The 26,779-nt window shown below is 38.8% G+C and overlaps 1 protein-coding gene across 1 annotated transcript in view; it reads right to left on the minus strand.

The window, feature by feature from the left end:
• Positions 1-26,779, minus strand: part of wasf1 (WASP family member 1) — a 78,956-nt gene that overhangs the window by 41,219 nt on the left and 10,958 nt on the right. Inside the window, 2 exon segments of the mRNA XM_026917833.3 lie at positions 3,415-3,549; positions 6,054-6,216. Of these exon segments, the coding sequence (XP_026773634.1) occupies positions 3,415-3,549; positions 6,054-6,186 (268 nt within the window). The 5' untranslated portion in view covers positions 6,187-6,216.

The following is a 26,779-nucleotide window of genomic DNA, read 5'->3' on the forward strand; positions in this document are numbered from 1 at the left end:
TTGGGTATCACTAAAAAAGACCTTTCTGCAGGCAATCGCCTTAGTAAGAAGGGTAGGAGTTGTAGCCTTGGGGTAAGCTTAGCCTGCGTACATAGCTGGCTGGATGATTTCAGAGTAGCCTTAGTCGAATCCTGGGTTCCTACCTAACGTCATGTCACCCAAATTTCTCAACAAGGCGATTTACCTCACAGCAATCTACGAAGGCATAAAAGTTCCCTTTGGGGTCCAGTACATGTCACAGCAATATCTGAACCACACTACAGCTATGCTTTCATCAGACCATTTATTTATCTGCCACAGTATGAAGACATGTAGTGCTATGCAGAGACTGAAGAAGTCATTAACAAGGCCAACAAACAGGCTGGACACATAGCCTCTAGCATGACATGCCATTCCACAAAGAGGGTTTGATCCTCATGGACATTAATGAGAGGTGCAATGCTCCAGGAGATTTTTCGCTGCAGCTACCTGGGCAACACCGTAACACTTCTCCAGATTCACAAGGTCAAAATTGCCCCTCCTAGTGGTGCGAGTGTAGTGATCACCTCTGAACCACTTTCCCATCGGCCATAGGTGAGTTGTTCCTCATGACCTTGTGGCAGGGGGTATCCAGGTGTTAAGCACCACCCCTGGCCATGGGATTCAAATGAATAAATAGGTAACTATGTACTAAAAGTATTTTAATATTTGTATACAAGCTTGGATTGGATGTATGCAAGGGTAGGGCTATAAGACATCCTCTTTTTACCCTACCTCATTTGGCTACTAAAGCATCCCACCATCCACCATCCTAACTGATTTGGGAGACTGCTCAGCCGTAGACAGACACTCACACCCACACCCATACCCATACTCACACACACACGCTGGAGAACAACAATAAGCTATTACCCATACACCACTGGGGACAAGAGGAAATGAGCAGATTACCAGTAAATGAAGCTCAAATGGATTCTCCTGGCCTTCTCTCTTTGTCTATCGTTCTTTCTCTGGGCCCCATCTCCATTTTTTTTTTAAAAGAGTAGTCAACATGGAGCTGTTCTATATTCATTTACACATGCATTCAGGATTCAGCAATTCCCCAAAGAAGGATGAATACCTGCAGCCCACACACACACACACACACACACACACACACACACACACACACGTATACAGGTCACACTCCACTGAGTTTAACTGCAGGGCTCAATATTACCGCCTCCTGATTTTCTCTTTTCCACTTTCTCACCTTCCTTCCATTTCAGGCTTCACTCCAGCCTCTATGTCTCTTTTTTATGTCACATCATTATTTTTCCTTCACCTTCCTTCCTTTTTTGATTTACTTCTCTGAAGCCCTCTGTGCTGTCTCTTTGTGACATATAATCCACACTCTCCTTTTCTATACTGCCCTGGATCTGTCCATCTCCCTCCCTCTGTGCATGTTTCCTGTGTCCTCTTCCTCTTGTTCCCTGACCTTCATACATAATGATTCCCTGCCTAGCTCCTGAGTAAAAGAACGAGGGATAGAAAGAAGGAAATATGGCTATCATCCCTATTATTCGCAAGCTTGTAAAATAGCACCTGATCCAGCATGTCATATTATCTTTTAGTATTTTATTGCTTTATTGGCTTTTATTGTTTAATTCAGTCTTCAAGACAAGCAACCAGAGTTAAGAGTAAAAGCATATCATTAAAATGTAGTCAAAGCATGTAGTTAAATTCTCGTCAGGATGCACAATGCAAGAAAAAAGACCTACTCTAAGGGAAATAAAGCTCATCTCTGGTCTCTACAGTCATCAGTGAAGGCTGTTACATTGCACACACACACACACACACACACACACACACAGCATGCAGTAATACGACTATGAAACCAAACTGCAATGCAATACACTTTCATATGAGAGAGGAGGTATTAATTTTACTGCTTTCCTGTTATTTATGTTCAATAAACACAGCAGATTATATTCCTCTCACAGCTCTATAGTTATCCCTAGAAGAAAACTACAAATAGGAGCTTATTTTTCACCTTACATTACAATAACAAGCTCACGCAAATGGCGTTTAATAGAACAACACTGTTAGCTGAAGGTGAGAAAAATGAGTGTGCCTGGGTTCTTAGCCTAGGTTTTATTTCTTAAAAATTAGTGCGATCCTGCCGACTGGGTTGATTAACAGAAGAGTGGTAAAAGTAAGGAAATAAAATAAAAATGTGAATAAGTAATTAACTAAATCAATAATTTTGGATGTATACATCACTGTTACTTTATGAAAGCTTATGTTTAAGAGGCATACATTATTGTGGGTCTCTGTAGATTTCTCTCTGTGGTCTAGTTTACTCTGATTTTGTTAAAAGTAGGTTGTTTTTACAGGGTGTCCCTAAAGTCTCCATACATAGGGGATATTAATACTTTTTAGCAAAATGTCTTCCAGAATTTTTCCTACTTAGTTTATATATATTTTTTCAGATAGCCTTTAAGAATGCCTTTGACAAAAGAAGAAAAAAAAATTCGCATGGCTGGATCGGGAAGCTGGCGCAAGGTTGCGATGGACTTTAACAGGAAACATGGGAGGCACATCACACACGACACTGTTATTAAACCTATTAACAAATTCAAAAAGACTGGAAGTGTTGCGGACCAACCAAGAAGTGGACGTCCAGGAACATCCACTGATGCAGGCACAACCGATGTGATGGAGAAGTTTGGGACACCCTGTATAAACTGGTAGCAACAGATTATTGAGAGGTATATGTCACACCTACAAGTATCCTTTTTGTGTTTTTATCTATATGTACAGCATGACATTAACCAATTTCGACTTCCTTTTAAAGCAATAATTCAATACTAGTGCACTGCGACATCCCCAGCTGCACTGCGCTAGAAAGCCCCTGGCACTGTTTCCACGTCTCTCCTGTGTCTTTTGTGCAAGAACCTGTTTTACCCGTGTTTGAGTCTGACACCGTAGCCCTTCATTCTCTATTACCCTCAGTGCCCGGTCTGAGACAGAACGAAAAGTGAGCAGAGCGGTTTAAAATGAAATCCCAAAGTCTGTGGATGACTTATTTGAAAAACTGTTGAAGGGAAGATTTGAGCAGACTGAAAAAAAAAGAGCAGCTTGCAGCATCTACAGAGAGCTGCTTAACTTAATACGACCAGTAAAAGGGTATAAATCTCAGTGCATGGCTGTAATATAAATGATAAAAAAGAAGTGGATAGGTAGATCTGAGGTGGATCTGACGAGCAGCGGGGTTTTTCTCTCTCCCTCTCTCTCTCTCTGTGTTACCTGATACTAGGTGATGGTAAGACTGGTAGAAAACAAACAGTCAGTTTGCACTGGGGAGCATTTCATTTACACTGCAAATGAGTAAAGAATAGTGCATCACACATCTTCCAATTTATTGTGTGTGTGTGTGTGTGTGTGTCTACTCACACTCTTCCTCTTTAGGGTCGAGCTGTGTCACACTGATAGACAGACGGTCCACTCGCTCTTGCAAGGAGTTGACTCGAAAGGAGAAGGCATGTGCTTCATTAAAGAGCTCCCCAAACAAGTCCTCTGCATATTTACCTACACAGAGAAAACACACACACACACACACACACACACACAAAACTAATAAGTTCAGGAATTCAGTACCCACAATTTGTAACTCTCTTACTCTTACTGACCTTTCAATACAAGAATAGAGTAAACAAAAGAAAAAAGAGAGAGAAAAAAACAGAACAACAATTAAGGAGCACAGAATTGCAATACAGATCATTAAAGTAATACTCTTTTAACATTCCTCTCAGGTCTTCAAAACCAGACCCAAAAATACTAGCAAATACTAAACAAAAACTCCAACAAAGAGTTTATATTTAGCCATCGGATGTTATTTCCTAATTAAATCATCAAACGATAAAAGTGTTGATAAAAGTGAGCAAGGGAGTGTGCTGTTAGAGTTTGAGGCTTAAAAAGTCAGTACTAACACAGCTTTAATGAGCTTTGGCACAGTGCACATAAGCTCAAATATCAAATATCAAATATGCAATAACCGCATGTCTGTATTGGAGTTAGCTCATGTCTGGAGATTTATATTCATGCTGTCTTTCCAAAGCAGATTTATACTCAGAACAGACAATTCTTTCAAACCCTAGACATTTACTATTACATATATGTCATATATAAAGGATAGACATGAGCCTGAATGGACCAATTCACTGACAAACATCCTACATTTATACAGAAACATGCAGAACTCACAGGGAATGGGAAGAAGAAACAATGCATTTCAGTAATACTTTGTATTTCCTTTTTTTTTAAAAAAGTAAAATTAACATGTAATTGATTTTAAGTACTTGATTAAAATGGTTAGATACTGCACAAATAAAACAAGTAAATCAAACTCTTTTCTTTTAAGTAAACTTTTAAAAAGTATGCTATCTATGTTATATAGTATGGTTTTTGTTCTCATTTGAAAATGACTTTGCAAATGATTTGATGGCAAAGAACACCATATGTAAATCGAGGTCAAAAACACGCCCCCACACGTGTATGGGGCGGACTGTATTCATTTCAACTTTATACGACTGTGCTCATCTCAACTCTGTGCAACTGCATTAATTTCAACTTCATATATTTACATATATGAAGGAAAAAGAATGTGAGCAGAGCCACAGCAAGCTCGTGGTCCTCTACTGGTTTGCATGTGATGATTCTTGCAAAATAATAGCAGATTTAACCCAGTAAACTATGTAAAATATACACTTTTTGTTTTAGCCACATGTTTACATGACTCAATTTAACTTACATTTAACTTAAAGTATTTAAGTTATTCTAATAATTGTGGAAAAATCACAGTTGTTTGTCATACTTCCTGACTCACTGTAGAATTTCTTTTTTCCACCTAGCAGGCCGGCCTAGAAGAGGCATTTTTGCTCACTGACTGACTGATTGAGTCATGCGTGAGGAGTCTAGCTAGCTGAATTTTAAAATCTAGCTACCCTTAGCTAGCCAGCAGTGAACAATACCATGGATATACCTTGATATTCACGCATCTGCTGCGTTTGTTCGCAAGCTAACCCACCTCTGTGTCATTTTGGGACAGCTGCAGAGAGAGAGGTACAATAGCTAAAGTTGTGTCATTTCATGAATATTATTGATGTTAATAACTTATGTTAAATGAAGGGGTGTGAGGATGTACTGTGGCATGAATTCAATTCAATTAAATTTTATTTGTATAGCGCTTTTAACAATGGACATTGTCACAAAACAGCTTTACAGAAATAAATGGATTCACAAAAATATATTGTAAATAAATAAATATTGCAAATAAATAAAATGCGTTTGTAGCTACATACTAGCTGTATTTCTCTCGACTGTTATGTTGTTTATAAACATCAATACATGTTCTGCACTTAGCTAGCTAGCTAAGTTTCTTTAGAAAAACAGGGCATTGCCCAAAAGTCTAAATTACGTCTCAAGGACTTCTACATAATGGATGTAATTTACACACAAACATTTCCCTTCATAGAGTGTGTGGTAAAATGGATGGTTTTGCATATGTTCTGTAGCTAGCTCAAAAGAAATATTGCACTAGCCACGAGCTATCAGGGAACCAGGGAACGTATCCATAATTCAAGAGAGCAACATCCATTAACAACCAACAGAGAGTGACTTCGGTGAAAATCTGCTGCGGAGACAGCAGCTGTTGAACTTCTTCGTCAAAGATATTTATATAATGTGTAAAAACTGTATACTTTGACAAAATTATACAAACTGACAAAATTACACAATTTAATTTTAAAAATTGCTTTGGCTTCAAGTCCAGGTTGGCCAGACTGCATCACACCACCCTGTTGTTGATTCTTTTCCTATAATAGCATGTTCTCTTGTGCATTATTCCTTACATATTTAATAATAAATGGTTAAAGCTTTGGGTAAATATACTCATAAAGTTTGATAAATCACAAGTCAAAAAGTTTGGGAAAAGTTCATTCACGCCCCTACCACACACAAATTCACACATTCACACACACTCACACATTCACACAAACACACACATTCACACAAACACACACATTCACACTTACTGAGGCTGCTGAGCTGGCGTATAACGTTGGCGAGCGAGATGTTGGTGACACACTCCAGCTCGTTTTTAATACTACAGGGCAACACCGTGTGGCACAAGTGCCTCGGCTCGATGCTCCTCTTCACCAGTGGCATCTTCACTCACTCCACAATCACCTGCGACAGCTGAAAAAAGAGAGAATTCATTCAATCACATTAACTCATTTCTATAAGAAAATACAAAGATGGACCATTAGAACTATATATACATAAAACGCTAACCTCAGTTTGGATTAGTGAACAAAAAAAAAAATCATTGCACTCCCAGCATACCGAACTCTAAATCAGCCAATGAGTCATTAATTTCTATTAAACACACCAAGTAGACTGAACCATCTCCAAGTCATTAACAAGGTTCAAGATGTGAGGGAGATAGGGAGACAGAGAGAGTGAGCATGACCTACATATTGCAGATTCTGCACACACCCACACACAGCTGGTCCTAAAGAGTATTATCATGCCTTCTGTGGCTAATCACTCACGCTGAGCCGAAGCAGTACACAGATAATTAGATTAAGTGTGAAATATTCAGTAATTTAGACTTAATTCCAAAGCGAAACTGGAGATAAGACTGCTGAGACAACGACAACGCTGAGATCAATTCTAATTTAACCCATCTACTACAAACACACACACTACAAACACGTTTATTTGAGACTTCTAAATTCATCCAGTGGCGGCCATTTTCTCTGGCCCCAACTCATCCTCTAGCACATTTCAGAGTTACGTTATAATTACGAAGAAACTGTACCAAAAGTTAATTAGTATTAAATATCATCCTGTCAATGCTGAATCTGTGACGTAGACAAGACAAGTGTGTGTGTGTGTGTGTGTGTGTGTGTGTGTACATCATCAGTAGGACTGCAGTGCAGCGAGTAAACACATATGTTTATAGCCATAATGGTATTATTATCTATTAGATTGAAAAAGATGAGTGCTGTTAGACTTAGCCGGAAAAAAATACTGAGATTGTGGTTGTATTGAGATTGTGAGTAAGAATTGGCAAGGCGAGGGCACATGGGGTCAGGTCCTATCCACTGTGTATATCTATCTCACGCCCAGAGTTTCCAGGCTGAAGATGAATGAATGAATGAATGAATGAATGAAGGACACCTGTTCTGATCAAAATGGCGAATTTAAAATACTGACTGAACGTTGGACATGACTCCAAATTTTCAGGACTCTTCTTTGATTTTTTTTAGAACATTTAGTGAAACTGAAAATATTGTACATAAGTTACAGAGTTTGCTAGTTTATTTATGTTTATTATGTTGTCTATATAGTCTCTAATAAACTGGCCACTCCGTGCACGTTCAGGTCATTTAGACTTAAGAGGATTAAGCAGAAGTGTTTAAAAATGACTGGTCTTCGTGAACATGAAATAAAAGGAAGCATTAGTCTCTTACTTGCACACATGTGACATCAGGAGACTGTGGATCATAAAGAGTATATATGTATAGTAACTGAGGTAATGTTACTGTCCCATTGTTCTGCAAAAAAAAAAAAGAGAGAAAACAGCTTGGGGAAAATAGCTCCAGGGGTTAACCACCACCCCTTGTGTGACATCCACATACACTCATCGGCCACTGGACAGTTGAAGACTGGACAAATTGGACATCGTTTGGTCTTTTTACAGAGTCCTGTTCTTGACTGACAGGAGCAGAACCTGACATCGTTTTCACTGTTTTAGCCCATCCACCTCAAGGTTTGACGCATCGTGTGTTCTGAGATGCTTTTCTGCTTACCACGGTTGTAAAGAGTGGTTGTTTAAGTTACTGGAGCCTTCCTGCCAGGTCGAACCAATCTGGCCATTCGTTTTGAACCTCTCGAGTTGTTTCTGCCAGCAGAACTGTTTTTTACATCATTCTGTATAAAATCTAGAGACTGTTGTGTGTGATAATTCCAGGAGATCAGCAGTTTCTGAAATACACAAGCCAGCTCATCTGGTACCTGCAACAATGTCACAGTCAAAGTCTGAATCTGGTGTTTGATGTGAAAATCAGCTCTATCTTATTTTATGCATTATGCTGCTGCCATATGATTGGCTGATTGGAGAATTGTATGAATGTGTTACAGGGTTACAGATGTTTACTATTAAAGTAGCCAGTAAGTGTACCAGCCTTCTCTTCCCCCTTTCCCCCAAAGCCTGATCTCTACATTCCTGCTGACTTGGCATGTGACCTTCAGCCCTTGTGTGAAAATTCGATTCGCTCCTTGGCCTACTTTAGCATGCGATAGCCACTCTGCCTGAAAGATGTGTGGCTGTGGTCAGGGTGACTAATCTATCCCAGAGCAGGACATGTTCCTCCGCTCCTTCTCCTTCTCCGTCTCCGTCTCCTGTCCGCCTCTTCCACTTGCTTATCTCCCTCCTCCTCTCCCTTGGTCCCTCTCCACATATATTAACAAAAGATCATACGGATGCTTTAATGTTGCTCCCTCCCACATCATGCCCTGCCAAGCAGTTCATCATTTTTACTGAGAGTGACTCACCGAGCACTTTAAAACAGCAAAGATATTAAAGCTAAACTATTACAAAAACAAAAAAAACAAAAGAGAGACTGATGAAAGAGAAGCTGCACTCCTGTCTTTTGTCCTGCCTTTTTTTGGAAAGACACTGGAAAAAAGGAGAGAGAAAGCCAAGCTGGAAGAAAAAACATGAGAGACAGAGGAAGGAGAGGGAGAGAGAGAGAGAGAGAGAGAGAGAGAGAGAAAGAGAGACGCTTGGCAGCAGTGCAGTAGAATCTAATTATGTAAAAACCAATGCGGCCCAGTCCAGAACAGCAGAGACAAAGAAAATAACACACACACACACACACACACAGTCTTTCTCAAAGGAGCGGCAGATTAATCTTAGTCCATTAATCCCACTTCCTATAAAATGCACCACATTTTAAGAAATCCTAGCAATCCCCACTTTAGCAGCAATGATCAATGAGCTTAAACATATCCGCAACACACACACACACACACACACACACACACACACACACAGAGTAGCAAGTCACAATACTGTCGCTCCTGAATGTAGGTGTGAGTTCTTGACTGTTATGAATATTAAAATATATAAAGCCACCTTTGAGATGTGTATCTAATGAAAAGAACCAATACAATCTTTCATGGCTAAAAAATAAACTTCTCTTCATAAAGCCTAGGTCTCCAAAAACATCGACATCCTAACAATAAATACCTTAATTATTTAAAATCTTCATAACCTAGTCATTCTTAGTCATTTAATTTAATTAAGTATCCTCTTTTATACCACAGCGCTTTTGAATTCTCGAATCCGATGAGTCAGGTGGCGTTGATTTCCGGTTTAATGGTAAGATGACACGCTGTGTGTGTGTGTTTTGGTCTTATTAACTTCAAGAGAGAAAGAGAAATGAGAGGAAGTGATAATTGTTCGCACAGATATTTCACAAAATGAAATTTTATATGAGGAGATATAAATGGTAGAATTTATGCTGTTTGGTAATAAATTAAAAATTGTAATGTTTGCTGTGGTATAAGAGGAACAAACCTCTTCACGACACGCTGCTATAGGAAAATAACTTCAGGGTAGTGACAGTAAGTCCACTTCAAGCTGAGAAATTCTGATATCTCTACGAGTTATAGCTCGTATAATTTGCATTATCACAGTTTCCTTTGAAGTGCTTAAAACTGAAGATAGCTGATAAATTGGGACAGAGATGCTCATCTCTCTCCACTGTCTCAGACATTGCTGCTGACTAAGCATTTGGTGTCTGAAGTGCAGATTCTTTTTGGCAGGAACTTGCTTTAATATGATTGGCTCTTGAAATGGAATGATTTGCACATGCTGTTTTTTAATTGGCTAAAAGTTTATGCTGTAAAAGTGGTCCAGTGTACAGTTACAGTGAACCATGTTCTCATCATGTTAAAGTACTTTACCCAACAAATCACATACAACAAATATTTTTCCCTATGAGATATAATAATTTTCCACAAAATAACGTCAAAATAGTCAGTTGTTGATGTTGCTGAACAAGTTAGTTAGTGACAGCATGTCTGAACAACCGTGAAGCTGTAATATTATATGACAAAACAAATGCAGATCAGAGAAGAAAACAGGTGTAAAGTCTGACTAGAAGTGCAAAAAAAGCCAGATTTCACCAAATCTCAGTTAATTCCCTTGGATAATAGCTTTTGTAAAGTGAGAGCACAAAAATTAAAAGGATATTAAGAAAACAGCAACATTTTTGTCTCCTTTTTATTCATTGAGGAAATCTGTCACATGTTTTTGAGCACAAGGGTGAGATTTAATTTAGTTATCAGTTTCATTTTCATCATGGGAAAAGGTCACTGACAAATTCTTTCCGATTTGGCTAAAGATTTTGTAATTATTATATTCGGATGTGAAGGCAGCATGCATTTCTTGGGTTATGCACACTACACTACACTGCACCGTGTAAAGCGTGAATTTATTTCTTTTCAACGCATCATCTCTTCAGCACTAAATCCTGCATCAGTTCAGGAAGTGTAGAATTTTCTGTCCTGGGGTAGATGGAAATGAGTGACAGATTTATTCTCTATGATGCACTGAGAAAGATAGGTAGAGTCTTTCTGTCGATGAGTGACATATCGCCCTCCGTTAGTTCCGTTCCTTTGTGCCGGTGTCATTGTTGGAGTGCAGATGGGACACTGGGCAGCCTGCCTTTTTCATGCTCGCCTTGATTAGATTCTTTCATAAATTGTACAGTGGTGGCGTGAGATGACACGAGAGGGAGGGGAGAGACTCAGAGAGCAAAGAGAAAACAATGTTTGATCTCCTCAGGAAGTCATTCATATTCTGCTATCTCCAAGGCAACCCAGGGATGTGACGCAGGTCACTGACCCTCCCCCACATCTTCCTCTCTCACGTTCACACACTCACACACTTACGCTGAGGTTGGCATCCCTGCCTGTCTAAGGGGTCACTCTCTATATGTCTGACCCGATCAGAGAGCGAGAGAAAGAATAAAGGAAACAGAACAGAGACTATTACTGTATAATATGGCGTCTAGAAATAATTGCATCTCAACACTCCACTATAACAACTCCATCTCGTAACCCACGGAGGAGTGTGAAGATGGGAGGATTAAATACAACAGAGGGTGGTTGTAGAGATGGAGGAGGTATGCTGCATCACTGACCACAATAGAAGTGTCCACGTGCCTGCATGACCTCTGTCACAGCTCAGCGCACTGGGGACAATACAGCAAAGTTTGAGCTAACACTACGCTAATGGTGCATTAACTCCTCACAAAGGGGGTATATAATAGCATCTGAAAAGGCGAATAGCGAGGGAGGAGGACTCATTTACACCAACACCAATACACACATACACACACACACACATGTTTGTATGTATTACTATCCTTGCAAGGACCGTCCAATTGCCATAATTGTTAATACAGTTGACTAGACCTACAGAAGAGAAGCAGCCCCATGGCATAATGCTGCCACCACCATGCTTTACTGTAGATATGGTGTCATTTGGATGATAAGCTGCCTTGTTTTTGCACCGATTTATGCCCAAAAAGGTCCACCTTGGTCTCATCAGACCATACCACATTGCTCCATTGTGCACCTCAGCAAAACCATGACCTAATTTCAGTTCATGACTAACAGAAAAAAGCAATACTAAAAATAATTTGTACAACTGAAATGCTACAGTTTGTGCTTGGCTCAATTAGCCAAAAACCATTATACACTGTATATGTGACAGCCTGGGAAAACCCTTCATGGTCACATTTTGTACTACTTTATATATAGTTCTGAACACTATAAGCTTTCCATAACTAAAATATAAACTCACCATCCACTTTATTAGGTACACCTGTACACCTGCATATTCATGCAATTATCCAAATATGGAGCGCTATCCAAAAAAATCATCCAGATACAGGGAAGAGCTTCAGTTACGGTTCACATCAAACATCAGAATGGGGAAAATCTCAGCGACTTTGACCATGGCATGGTTGTTGGTGTGATGGTCTGATCTCCTGGATGCAGAAGAATGGAAAAACATCACAATCTTCAACTGTCCAGTTTTGGTAAGTCTGGGCCCATTTTTTCTCCATTCTTATGTTTGATGTGAACATTAACTTAAGCTCTTGGCCTGTATCTGCATAATTTTATGCATTGTGCTGCTGCCATATTGACTGGATGATTGGATAACTGCCTGAATCAGCCCCTACTCATAAACCTAAAGAGGTCAGTGAGTATATATTACAGTTATATTGCTATAAAATTAAAGGTGACGGCCCTGATGGTGTAGTGATGCCCTGCCTAAAGTGAAGACTGAACTCCTCTGCTCTGCATCTCTCAGATGTGCGGACTGACCAGTATCAAATAGATCAATATTGAGTCCTCATGACTGAGGAGAAAAAATGATAGTGACAGATCAGTGATTCTGAAGTGCTGTCAGAGGTAAATACTAATGATAATACCCATACTCTGTCTGTTTGATACCTGTCACATGACACAGACAGAAAACAGCAGCTAAAGCAAAAACCCAACCCTTTGACCTCTTTTAGTAATCCAAAAGAGAAGATGAGTCACATGGGCTTGTACTGTATTGCACTAATATACAGAAGGTTCTAGTACAAAGCTGTTTAGAAACAAGTGCAACAAATGATGTGTGAATGGATGTTTCTGATACAAGAACCATCAAAACAATCATTAATTTAAAAACAATTGATGAACCAGCTTCAGCTGTGTGGAAACAAGTTCCACCCCAGTTTGCCCTCATATACATCTAACTTGGATGAAACACACCCTAATTCATGACATTTATTGACATTTATTAACAGTAACCCAATCAGAGGAAAACATTCACCAGGCTAGTTATTCAAGAGCCGAAGAAAGAAGCAAAAGGAGGTTTGTGATGAGATTTGGTTTAAAGAGTCTTAATTGTGTCCATAAGGCAATGAGAAAAAGGAGAATGGGAAGTAGCCCCCCGCCTCCCCCGGTTAATCAAGACAGTGAGGTTTACCGTACACTAAACTGCCTTGTACAAAACCATCCATTTCATTATCTCAAGATGAAACTAAATTATTGCTGCACCTTAGTTTCTAGACCACAGGATGTACCAAGATAATCTGAAGAACTGCTGACAATCAGAAAGAAGGATAAGAAAAATAAATGAACGTTGGCTGTGTAGAATAACCCTTGCTATATAAGGACACACAGCTTTACATATACTACCGAGAATTTAAAGCCTATAAAGGGAGTGAACTCTATAGGGGTTGTTTCAGATTGAGCCAAAGGATATTATGAGCTGAGCTAATGATGCTTATCTTTGTGTAAACACTCAAATGTGCAGCAAACACAATAAAGCTCTTTGCTTAATAGAAACCAGTGACCTACAATGATCCTCCATCAACTACCAATCCGAAGTCATTCTGCACCACGCAGCCAATACCAGCACTTGGAGATCGGAGGCGTTTCCTGGTCTCCATGCGTACAGATGGTTTCAATTAGCCGCTGAGAATCTCCAGAGGTCTCTCTCTCGTCAAAACAACAGGGATAGCGAAGTACAGTACACCACCAAACCTAAAAATAGCTTAAACCTGACACACAATACAAATAAGCCAAGGGAAAAAAAAGCCAAGAACGAACACACACACACACACGCACACACACAGTAGTCACTACACAACTATTCAAAGCTACATTTTTGGAGTTCTAGCATTCCTTTTCAATGTCAGTGAAAAGTAGCTGAATCATAAATTGTTATAGAAATTCTGATTGGTCAGAAGGTGTTGATTTATTTTCTGTTACAGCAGCTCTGACAGTTCTAATACTTTTCTAATACTAATATTTTCTAGTTCTAATACTAATATTGTTTTTATTGTAACCACGTAGACAGGGACTTGTATGGCTGACGTTTACTGAAATCAAACGTTGCAATTATTATCATTTCAGTTTGCTGATAATTGTACTCCAAAGACACATTAACAACCTAGCTAGTTATGTGGGTAGCTAGATAACAGTGCAGATTAAACTTGATAAAAACATCTTTTCTAATCAGGGAAAGAGCTAAAAAAAAAAAAAAATGATGAAAAAGATGGCACCGTTCATTTTGATAACTTACGTTCAAATGGATATTTGAATTTTAAAAAGAAATTCAACTCTGTTTGATACAACAGTTGTGGTTCCCATTGCCATCGTCACAGTGTTTGAGACGAATATGAAATATAATATAATAAATAATATATGGTATAATTGTCCGTTTGCTGAACAAAACATTCATAGACTGAGCATGGGGCAGAGTGTTTCCAGCCCCAGTGGGCCTCTGTGAGTACTTGTTACAGTTCACATTTTTTACTTCTGCAATAATAACTCTGAGCTAAATGGGGCGCTGAGCATGCACTTTCTCAATAACATGACAAGCTGCATTTTTTTTTTTTTTTTTTTGAGGTAACCCTGTATCACACTACTCCAACAAAACATAAATAAATAAAAAAAACTTGCTGCCAAGTTAGTCAATATTAAAAAATGACAATGTTAGTCAATATTAAAAAATGACTCTCGTCCCTTTTACATGCGTAACAGTGTGGTAATGTTTTTGGACTCATGCACAGATAATATTAATATCTGAATGCAGCTTTAAGTAGTGCTTTTAGCTACTGAGTCTTCAGGGAAGCCTTCAGGGGAGAGAAGAGATCCTGCAATAACACTACCTCAGCATTACAAGGTGGAAGTTTTTCTTTTTTCAATGTGTTTTTCTTCATTTTCTCCCAACTTAGTTGCTACAATGTTTATTAGCTACTTCTACCAACCAGGGAAAGCAAAGGCTAATGACTATTTTTACACTGTGCAATAACAGCAATATTATAAGTACACTGTGTGTCAGAATCAGTCCTGACTGTGGACTCAGGTATTCAGGCCAAGTGTGAAAATGTGCTAAAACACACAACTGTGAAACACACACATGCACATACTATTGACATCCCACAATCCACCTGCCACTGACATACACACTGCACGCTGTAGCTTTTCCATCTTCATCTAAAACTGATCATCTCTTATTGTTTTCCAATTCAGTTCTCTGCCTCTACTCTTCTTATCAATACTCACTGAAATGGTGAAATAGGAAAACTCATTAGCAGGGCCTGGAACAGGGGCAATAAAATTCACAGCACACATTACAACAAATGTACAACACTCATTTCAATTGCCAGCTGAGGGATAATGGAGGGCTTTTGTCATTTTAAACGACAGCTTGTTCATTTAAACACGTACTATGGATATGCGATGATATTTTGGAAAAGGAATGAGAATGGCTGGTAAATTCATCAGGTTCAGTGTCATAAATGTTTTCACAAAGCAAAGATTTATTTCTCAAATCAGATTTTTAGACTGATTGCCCACATTACAATTTATAACAGACCAAACCCATTCCTTTATTTGCACTGTAGTCTTGTTTGCTCACATATCAAAATTCTGATGTCAAGAAGCATGGTACATTGAATGAAAGAAACTGATTTGCCTGGTCAACTTTTCAAAATATTTCACTCAGTGTCATGACTTTCCCCTCACCTTTATGTTGATTTGTTCTGGGCTCATGCCATGTGCTTTTGTTTTGTATTTTCGTTCTGTTCTAGTCTTGTCTCCACGCCTGTGCTGTCATTGGTGTGTTACTTGTTTGTGTCAGCCTGTTCTGTGTTAGTTTGTCTAAGTATGCACTGTTGTTTCTTTGTCTCTTCACAAAGTCTTATCGTGTATTCATGTCTAGGCTGTGATTCCGTAGTGCCTGAGTTTGTAGTTCGGCGTCTGGCATTTCCTGGTTGTTGACCACTAATCTGTTTTCCCCATCATTTCATGGATTGCCTTTGTTTTTGCACTTGCATCCTGCTTCTCTTCTCTTGTCCACACATTACACTCGCATTTCAAACTATAAAGAAATGTGCCTTGAATCAGATCAAGAAAAGTACAAGAATATTGGCCTCTTAATTAATATGACATTTAAATGTTATAAACTGAGGAAAAGATATTGATGGATTTTGTGCTCTCGTAGCTGCCTATAGCCTGAGATCTCATGCATCTATTCATTAGCCAGATGCCTTTATCCAGGGTCACTTGAGAAACACATAAGTGTTAGGGGTTAAGGGGTTAATTGCTTAAGGGCTTAACATTAGCTCTGGGATCGTCACAATATTTCAGTCAGTATTTCAGAACCATAAACATTGAGCTACCACTGCTCCTTAGAACCTTTATCTTTAGCCATGTATAATTAGAAAACATGGAGAACAAATTAACAATTAGTGTTTTGCTCCAGAGAATAATTATAATAACCCAAATAAACCAGTGAACATGATTGATACTGGTGCTGATAATACATGACATGGATGGACAAGTCAGTAGACCTAGCAGCCGGGAAAAGCAGATTTCACACCCAGGCCATTCATTTTTTTTATTTGCAGTTGCCCAGTGGAAGCAGTTCAACAACCAGTTTTCATTTAGTATGCATGCTTAAGCGTAATGTGCTTTGCGCTGGTGTGACACACCCCAATGCTGTAACTGTAGCACACGCTTCTTTTTCTGAATCCCTCCACCTGCTGCATTACACACATCAGTATGAGCTGGGTGATTGTGAAACAATTTTTATTAGGTGGATTAATTTATTTAGCATGCCTTTCAGCATTGAGAATATTCACATAAACAAAGTCCAGCGTAAAGTACTACATGCAGCATCATCATTGCTCATAGAGCAACCATGATTAAACATGGTTAAACATGGTCAAACATAGAGAAAGAAAATATAGATGCTAGCCAGATTCATTAATATTTTCAGGTGTGATGTGAGATCAGAACACCAAATATACTTGTTCATTTCCCTTAGTCTGTATTAACGCAGGTCACTATACGTTAATACGTTACATCAGCTTGGTTCTTCCCAAAACTGTCGCCACAAAGTTGGACACATACAATTGTACAGAATGTCTCTGCATGTTGTAGCGTTACAATTTCCCTAACTAAGAGGCCCAAACCTGTTCCAGCATGACAATGCCAGCATGACAATGCACAAAGTGAAGTCCATGAAGACATGGTTTGCCAAGGTTGGGGTGGAAGAACTTGAGTCTCCTGCAGAGAGCCCTGACGGTGCACCAGGCATTCTCGGCAGACATCAATGCCCGACCTCGCTAATGCTCTTGTGGCTTAATAGGGCATAAATCCCAACAGCCACACTCCAAAAATCTAGTGGAATGTCTTCCCTGAAGAGTGGAGGATCTTATACCAGCAAATCTGTAATGGGATGTTCAACAAGCACATATGAAAGTCATGATCAGCTGCCCACATACTTTTGGCCATATAGTGATGTTCCATTGATTTGCTCGCCTTTCTAGATGTTGTGCAATCATGGGGCATCGTGCTCACTGCCCCCTTTAGCTCCATAGAGTTATTATTTTGCCTTATAGTGGTCAAAAAATGGAAACTTCAACAAGCACTAACTGCAACAGAGACTCATTGGGGCAGAAATTATGCCCTGTGCTCACTCTATGACCATTTCACTGGAGGAGGAGCAGCAGGCAATGACAGGACAGTTAATGACAGGGTTGCCAATGGATCTAGTTTAAAAATACTCTGTGCATGCCAAGATCTTGTTTTAGAGCAAATAATGAGAATGGTTATGAGCCACTGCTGGTTGTAACAGTGTTGTGCGAAGACATCTGTACTCTTCAAAATTATAGCTCTTACATAAGCCTTATTGAAAATGCCCTGAAAGGCTTCTTAAATCTGTGTAGGTGCCTTGGTTGGGTGAAGATCATGCTCTCAGTGGTCGTGCAAAAAAGTAAACCAAAGTGCCAATTAGGATGGAGTGTTAGATGAACCCTGAGCCGACATCTCACATCCTCTTTACACATCTGCATACAAAGTGCAGCGGAACATCAGGAATCACACTCTGGTAACAAGGTAACTGCTATCATGCTCTGAAAATGTTCTGTTGTCAGGTTAAAAATAAACAGCGCAATGAACAGCTCTGCAAATACCTGCATGTCAGCAGTATTATAAAATAAAGTAAAAGAGCACACATTTTTGGTTTGGCCATTTTGTAAGCCAATGGTTTGCTTTCACTCCAATAACTAGATCCTACACAAATCTATGGAGCTATATAGAGACAATTATAGAAATACCATAGAATGAAAAGCCCAGCTTACTGACAGAACTGTAGAACAGGTTTATGTAATTGTTCAGCAAAAAAATCAATAATTCACACAATTCTTGATCAGTCAAGACATTCAAATCTGTACAAATCTGTTACTTTGATTTTGCGCTTGAGGTACAAGGCTAATGTTTACAAGTAAATGTCTTTTCAACCTAAAATTGTTAAGAAAAAAAAAAAAAAAAAGATTAAAGGAATCTCTAAAAGCTCAAAGCATTTCTACTACCACATTATTTCTACATTTCTATATTATTTTATCATTTGAATTAATAAATAAATTAATAAATATTTCCATTGATATATTAATCCATTCATCCATCCAACGATATATCTATCCCTTCATCTGTCCATCCATCCATCCATCTGTTTATTTAACAGAGCAAGAACAAGAATCTGAGGCTATCATATGCACAGACTCACCTAAACTGGACAGCTGAAGACTGGAAGAAGACCAGGTGATTTTTTTTTTTCTTCTAATCTTCAGCTGTCCAGTTTGGGTGATTCTGTGCCCACGATAGCCTCAGATTCTTGTTCTTGGCTGACAGGAGTGGATCCAATGTGGTCTTCTGCTGTTGTAGCCCATTAACCTCAAGGTTTGATGTTTTGTGCATGCTGAGATGCTTTTCTGCTCACGGTTGTAAAGAGTGATTATTTGAGTTACTACCTTACTGGCAGCTCAAACCAGTCTGGCCTCCTCTGGCCTCTCTTATCAACAAGACATTTCCACCCACAGAACTGTCATTCCCTCAATATTTTTTGTATTTTGCACCATTCTGTGTAAACTCTAGAGATTGCTGTGAGTGAAATTCCCAGGAGATCAGCAGTTTCTGAAATACTCAAACCAGCCCTTCTGGCACCAATAACCATGCCACGGTTAAAATCACAGAGATCACACTTTTTCCCCATTCTGATGTTTGATGTGAACATTAACTGAAGCTCTTGACCTGTATCTGCATGATTTTATGCATTTCGCTGCTGCCACATGATTGGCTGATTAGATAACTGCATGAATGTTCAGGTGTACATGTGTTCCTAATAAAGTGAATGGTGTGTGTATATATCCATCCATTCATCCATCTTTCGAACTATCCATTGATTATCCACCCATTTATCTGTACCCAGATCCATCCATCTATCATCTGTTCATTGATATATCCATCAATTCCTCTGACTGCCTGTCTGTCCATTCGTCCATCCATCAATCCATCCATCCATCCATCCATCCACCTCAAGAATACTGAGTCAATAACAAGCACCAGTTTGTCAATGCAGACCTTTCCTTGTCGTCAAACATGCAGTTTGTTGCAACAGGAATCTCTCTCTCTCACTAGGCACCAGCAAGGAAGGCTGTTGTCCTACTTTTTTAGACATATGAAATTAGTAACATAATCCTCGCGATACACACGCACACACACACACACGATTCGATATCAGAGAAACAGTGTAATAAATGTAATTGATGTAATTAATCATTAATTAATTTAATTGTGTGTGTGTGTGTGTGTGTGCACCCACGCGAGTCACAGAGTCATATGATAAGTATTCACCCCCTTAGAGTGAACTGTGTGTGCTTTGCCTCATCGTCCTGTTTTTTAATGAAACCGAGCACCAAGACTGGAATGAAATCATGTAATATTCAATCGTATTAATAATTTTCTAACAAGCCTTTGGCCACAGAAAAGACACATATCTTCCTTGATCCAGCTAAAAATCTGCTCAAACCAAAATGTGATTTTTTTCATTGTTTACAAAATGTACAAAAGCTCGTTCTTGATATTAAACTGTGACACATAAAATGCTAAGTGGTCTGTGCAAACTATATGTCTAATGCTATTCAGTGCCAAATACACCAACAAAGATAACAGGTATTACATTATAATTATGCTATTAATTTCACTGGATGAGACTCTAGCTTTAGAAGTCATACTAAAATAAGCTAAGTAAATACATAGCCTGACAGCACACCAGATTTTTCTTAGCATGCATAAAGAAAGCGGGTGCCAGTTTATCACCGCAGCATGGTCGAAGCAGCCTACAGAGAACCAGCTGCGTGACTCGCTCATTAAACCCAACTGTGCCCTTTCAAAAGGCCTGGCTGCCATTTTGGATGTGCTGTGAATGGGTCGATTCTGGCCACACAAAGCTGGCAGGCGCCAGAGGCTCTTCCAGCCCACCGTGGTGCTCGATGCCAGTAGCAGTGCCAATGGCACAGTGCGCCAGTCAGCCTGCTGGGGCAAGAGGAGGGCGGCAAGACTGAACTATGTGATTGAGAACAGTTCTATTGAAACGCACCACTGAGTGTCTTTCAAAAGCACAAACAAACACAGCACTCCGGTTTAGAAAAGCCCACACAGGCCAGTGAATCATAGCTGTCTGAAAAAAGAAGGGGGAAGCGGGAGTTCATTCTGCATAGACAAACAATGCTTTGTCTTTAAAATACAGCTTTATGCAAAGGCTGAGGTCAAATCATCTATTGTGCCCATGTGTTTTAATGGCTCTTTAGCATTAATCAGTCCCGAAATTATATGAGGTCATACACACTGTAAAAATTATATCTTAGCAAGCAAAAAAAAAAAACTTGGAATAAAGGAAAAGTTATCTAACATTTCTCTTTATGAGATTATTATATAATAAATATATGACTGTTAAACCTATTTCTAGACTAGTTTATTTCTAGAAATAAACGCTTGAAATTATTTGCCAACAGAATAAGACCATTTCAAGCTAGAAACATTCATAAATAGGCTTAATAATCTTATAAACAATCTAATAGAGAGAAATTTTACTTGATTTGCTGATATTTTTACTTGCTAAGCTATGCTTTTTTGCAGTGCACCACAATAATTGTGGTGCCTCTATATTTTAGCATGTGTGCACTACAATTTAGGTTTGAACTATTCTACCTAGCTGACCATTGCGTATATAATTTGGTAGCCTAGGAAAACCTGATCATATTTTTTACATTTTCTACCATAGAGTATAATCCTGAATTTCCTGGGTTTCCTGAAGTGAAATGTGTTGCTCTTTCACATCTCAACCCCAAAAATCCCAAAAGTGACTTGGGGGGAAATTGCTTTGAGATAACCAATGTGTTGGGGTCTGTATTTCAGAAACTGCTGATGTCCTGGGATTTTCACACACAATGGTCTCTAGAGTGTACACAGAATGGTGTGAAAAACAGAAAACAAGGACCTCAGAGCTCACAACATATTGAACCTTCAGGCTACAACAGCAGAAGACTACATTGGGTTCATTCCTGCCAGACAAGAACAGAAAACTGAGGCTACAATGGGCACAGAATCAAAACCGAAACTGGACACCTGAAGATTGGAAATGAAGATTGGAAAATGACCAGGTGAGATTTAGTAGACGTGTCAAAATACATTACATGCAGGTAAAAAACAATTTTGTCTTTGTTGGCTGTTTGCTAGAATTCACCTGCACTGACATCTGACAGAATAATAATGCAATGGACCACCTACCTTATATGACAGGCACACTAACTAATGCCTGCCTGCCGATACAACAGTCACCTGTGTGCTCTCACCATCCCACACCTGATGGTTTCTTCAGTATCACAAGCTTGGGGAGTTCTCATTCTGATTAATGAGCACACAGCTAACAGAGAAAACACATCTTCCCCCAGAGGAGGACGTATCCACTGCGACAGGACTTGGCCAGCCCACACGAGATTGACTCTATAATGAGCATGGATTGCCACTTATTCTCCAATTACACTAAAACAATGATAAGGGCACCGATTTTGTGGCTTTAGCCAGAGGAGATTTGGGGCAGAGAGAGGAAGCAGGGTGCTATAATGAGCAAACTCACCACTAATCAAAACCGTCCAGACAATGAGGTTTTCTTAATTAGACTTTTTTATTAGATCTAAGATCTTAGATCATTCTGAGTCTTGCTGTCCTAGCATACGGCTAAACTAAAGGGATCTGTACAAAGTCTTCTGGAGGAGGCATAAGTTTGATCAGCTAGCATCATACTCTCTATTGTGTAAAAATAGCTGCTTATTTCATCCTAATTTTTCTACCTCGTTCTTATTACCTTGTTACTTCCCACAGGTGCTTATACTAGAAGATGTATGAGAGACTATTTGTCTTTTTAAAAGTCTTCCTCTGGTTAGAGCTTTATGCAAATCGGCTCTAGTCAGCTGATGTGAAAAATGACAAGAGGATACATTATTTTTCCTTGGGGGGATTACCTGTTTTTTTCTACTCTTCTTTCTCTTCTTGTTCTCCTTATCTGTGCCATTTTGTTGCTCTCCTAACACGGAGTTTTCTTTTTTTTTTTCGCTGGGGGTATAACTATTAGCCCCAGAGAAGCATGTTATCCACAAAAGCCAGCAGTGTGTGTGTGTGTGTGTGTGTGTGTGCAGTAGGGCTGTGAGGAATAATACATGTTTTTCATGTGATTTATTATTAGCCACTATGGAATCATAAAGATATGCATTTTAACATCTAGGCAATGCTTTTCAGTTCACGAGGTGCAACTCGCTCCGGGTTTTGTCTGTGGAATGTGGAATATTTAATTCTGTACTTTCCTGCACTATACAATGCAAATATCTGGACTGACCATCACATTAATATGAACTTGCATTAACATTATATATGATTAAATACGAGTTTGTTAATCGAGTTTTACTCGCATGCTCAGTGACAGAAATTTCACAAATTGCGAAATGTAGCTCTCATGCTATTTAGATAATGGACATAAACTGCAGAATACAGCATACATATGAACTATTATTATAAAATTATGTGGGGCAAAAGGCAGAAATAGAATTTACATAGAAAAATACACTTTGTATATGTAAAAAAGCCACACAGATTAACATGGGAGTGTACTGCAGGCAGCAGTGCTTACCATATCTGGTGTTTCCAATACGTCTGTTCTCTGCTGGCTTTCCAGAGGAATGCTGGAAGCTGGGCTTCTAAAATACAATTTGACCAAAGTCCGAGACAACCGTTAAAAATGGGATGCTGTGATTTTTTTTTCTATTTCATATCTTGCTCTGAAAAGCTCATTGCATTGCACTGTTCAAAGGTTTGGTTTCCTGCTGGAAACACTTTGTACAGAAGGCTGTACGTGGAAGTGCGAATAGCCAATGACATTGCAGCCTTTATAAGTCTGAAGCTTGTGGCCAGCAAAGTGTATAAAATATATCAGACATTACAAGGGCCAGCGGTGGATATCTAAGATGGAGACCAGACAACATCTATACATCATCTATACATCATGTGTTGTCTTACCACAGGAGCTAAGACATGAGTCTGCTATTTGCTGACTCATCATATAATAACACCTCCTCCCATTAATCCTTGTGCTCTGTTTTCTGCTTCCTGTTATGTATTCTCTACTTCATTCCTCCAAATGATCTGGTTTAGGCACTAACGTTATCTACATAAAATCAAATTGAAAGGGAATCACAGAGGAGCTCATACAAGCATCTGGCACACCTCATAAGAGGGTCATTAATAGTAGTGGCCACAGTGAAGAGCCTTGTGCATCTCTTCTCATCTATGTCTGCTGTATGGTCCTGACTTAATGTTCTTTTCTTGACTGGCCTTTTATTTGTGACTGCCCAAGAGGCTTCTGTGCTGTGCTATGTGATGGTTTTAATACCTGTAGCAACTTCTAAGCTATTACCTTGTATCGATTGGACTCACATAAGCCACTGACCTAGAACTTTCTGTTCCTGTTCTTTATTCCTTCACAAATATTTGGTCAAGATGGCAGCCCTATTATCCTTCTACTGCCATTACATTTCTATTGATCTGACAGTCTTCGCTTGCAGCTGGCTTCACCCCAATTATTCTTCTATTGGCGTATTTCAGCTAGAAAAGCTTTCTTCCCCTAGTGGACTTTTCCAGTTCCAGCAGTACAGGTCCATTCATTATTTCTGTAATCGCTAACATGTGTGGAGCTTGGCACAATTTGTCCTTCAAAGCATTCCACAGTTGAGCTTGTTGTCTACAGTAAGAATACTTATCAAGATGTGTTTAGTGGACAGGAACCTAACAACGCAGTTGTGAATCTCCAACCTTCAGAGCTTCTCCGCAGCAGCTGTCATGCCTAGATGAATCTAGTCCTATGATGAGCCACACAAGTAGCCCAGGGGTCATCTGTGAAAAATGTTTACGTAACAATTCTGCCACTGCAGTTCAGCTGAGATATCTGTGCAGCCATCTTTGGTGCTTGAGTGTGAGAGAGAAGACAGTTTAACCTTCGCTGACCTACATTAGTGTGCACAGTGATGTAAATCATGTCACATGCAAACTGGGGGAGGACACCATACTTAAATGAGGTTTTTGTGTGTGCTGTATGGTGAGCTTCAATCCCAAAGAGACTCCCGGAAGAGTAAACTAAGCTTGGTACATGTATGTGTAATTACACATCAAATATAATACTGATTAAAAGTGGTAATGACACAGACTCTTTCTGTCCAACTCATTTTTTGCCTTAAAAAAAATTAAATGCTTAAGAAGACATAACACATAGTACCTCTCATATGTATTATACTCACTCTCCATTCTTTTTATATACTGGTCATTCTTCATTTATTAGAAGTCAAAATATCATGTGGTGTAACCATTCCAAACATTAGCACAATTCTGAAAACTCATTTGAATCTTTTTCTATTTTTGATTTTATTATATATTTGGCATCATTTTAAAAGTGTTTTGCATGTTACTGAGCAAAACTGCAATGCATTTACATTTATAGTTCTTTCATAATTCACTAACAAACATTGTCTGAAGTTGTTCTTTTTTTTTTTAAAACCATCCGGTGTGACCATCAAGAAAAGACTCTTTTGAGGCTTTTATATTCAAAACAATTCAATGACAAAAAGGCGCATCATTGAGCAAGATCCGTGGACACATCGACAAAGTTCCTAAGACATTTGGTTTTCATATATAGCCACTCTATTGTTGCTATATGTGCGTGTCATGTGGTATGACCTCAAGAACAGTGAAAATTAAAATATATCTGTGTGTATACACATATATATATATATACATATATATATATATATATATATATATATATATATATATATATATATATATATATATATATTATATATATATGTATACACATATACACACAGATATATTTTAATTTTCACTGTTCTTGAGGTCATACCACATATATATATATATATGTGTGGTATGACCTCTTGAGGTTATATATATATATATATATATATATATATATATATATATATATATATACATACATACATACACACACACACACATCAGATTCAATAATGTGTTTTGGTGGGAAGTGATTTTCTATCTCAGTGGTCAATTTTGTGTCTGTAAAAAATTCTACCAGATAGACTAACTCATCCTCTTAAAAAAACATCTATCATTAAATGAAAAAAGGTACTAAACTTCACCCCTGAGGATTACCCCATTAAAGACAAGCAATGGTACAGTAGTATCTTTTCTTCTGAGTGTATACAGACACCTCAAATTAGATCATCAACACCTACAATTTCTCAGAATAGCTGACTGCCATAACTGCCACAACACAAAAAATGCATCTGTTATAGACTCACCAGAGCCTTTCATCCCCAAGCTATTTCTCTCCAAATAAAAAGAGATGCCTCCCCCATCTTCCCCCTCTCTTTTCCTCTCTCTCTCACCTCCTTCCCTCCCTTTCTATTCCACTCAGTTCGAAAATGAACCATAAAAATAAAATCCTTTAAAATCCTGCCAACACCAGTGAAGAAGGAAGAGAGGAAACGACCTCCTCCACTCCTGTAATTTATCCACTCATCTAAAAACCCTCCTCGTGTTCACTCTTCTTTCTCCCACCCATTTTGCAATAACCTATATACAGAGTCCCTGCTGAAAAACTCTGAATCGATACTGACTGCAAGTAATCTGTGGACCTTTGCTAATGTCGTGTTTCGTTTCATTGCATCTTGATTCTTTATTGATTTCTCTGTTTCTTCATTAAAACAGCTCTTCCTTCTCTTGTAGCACTATATGTTAAGCCACATTGTGATCAATAATCATTTGTAATTAAGCTACAGCAAAAGTTTGCATTTAATGAATTCCTCACTCCAGAAAACACTGACAGCTTGTTTATTGCTAGAAAAGGGTCCATTTATAGCACTGTAGAAGCTCTCGCTGGGCCTGTTTGTGTTTTTAACTTTCTGTTTCTGATGCAAAGCAGGTCCATGCAAATCAAAACCAGCTCCAAGCTGCACAGCACAATTAAAAACCCATCCCCTTTTCTCAAATATTCCCCTATTGGAGTCGGCAGATAGCTAACTATGCCCACTAAAATGGTACAGGATCATTTATCATTAAGCATCCCACTTATATACATGTATAGATATTGTGCAGGGGAGAATACTTGCTTATAAAATGCAAATTTACAGCTTCCTCCACCTTAGTAATAGAACAGCAGAGAATGGAGAGCTGCACCTAACACCTAACCTCTTCGTCATCTGGCCCATATCAATCATTACCCGTTTGGTCTCATGACGTTCAA

Source organism: Pangasianodon hypophthalmus, chromosome 30, assembly GCF_027358585.1.
Source record: "Pangasianodon hypophthalmus isolate fPanHyp1 chromosome 30, fPanHyp1.pri, whole genome shotgun sequence".
NCBI classification, from domain to species: Eukaryota; Metazoa; Chordata; class Actinopteri; order Siluriformes; family Pangasiidae; genus Pangasianodon; species Pangasianodon hypophthalmus.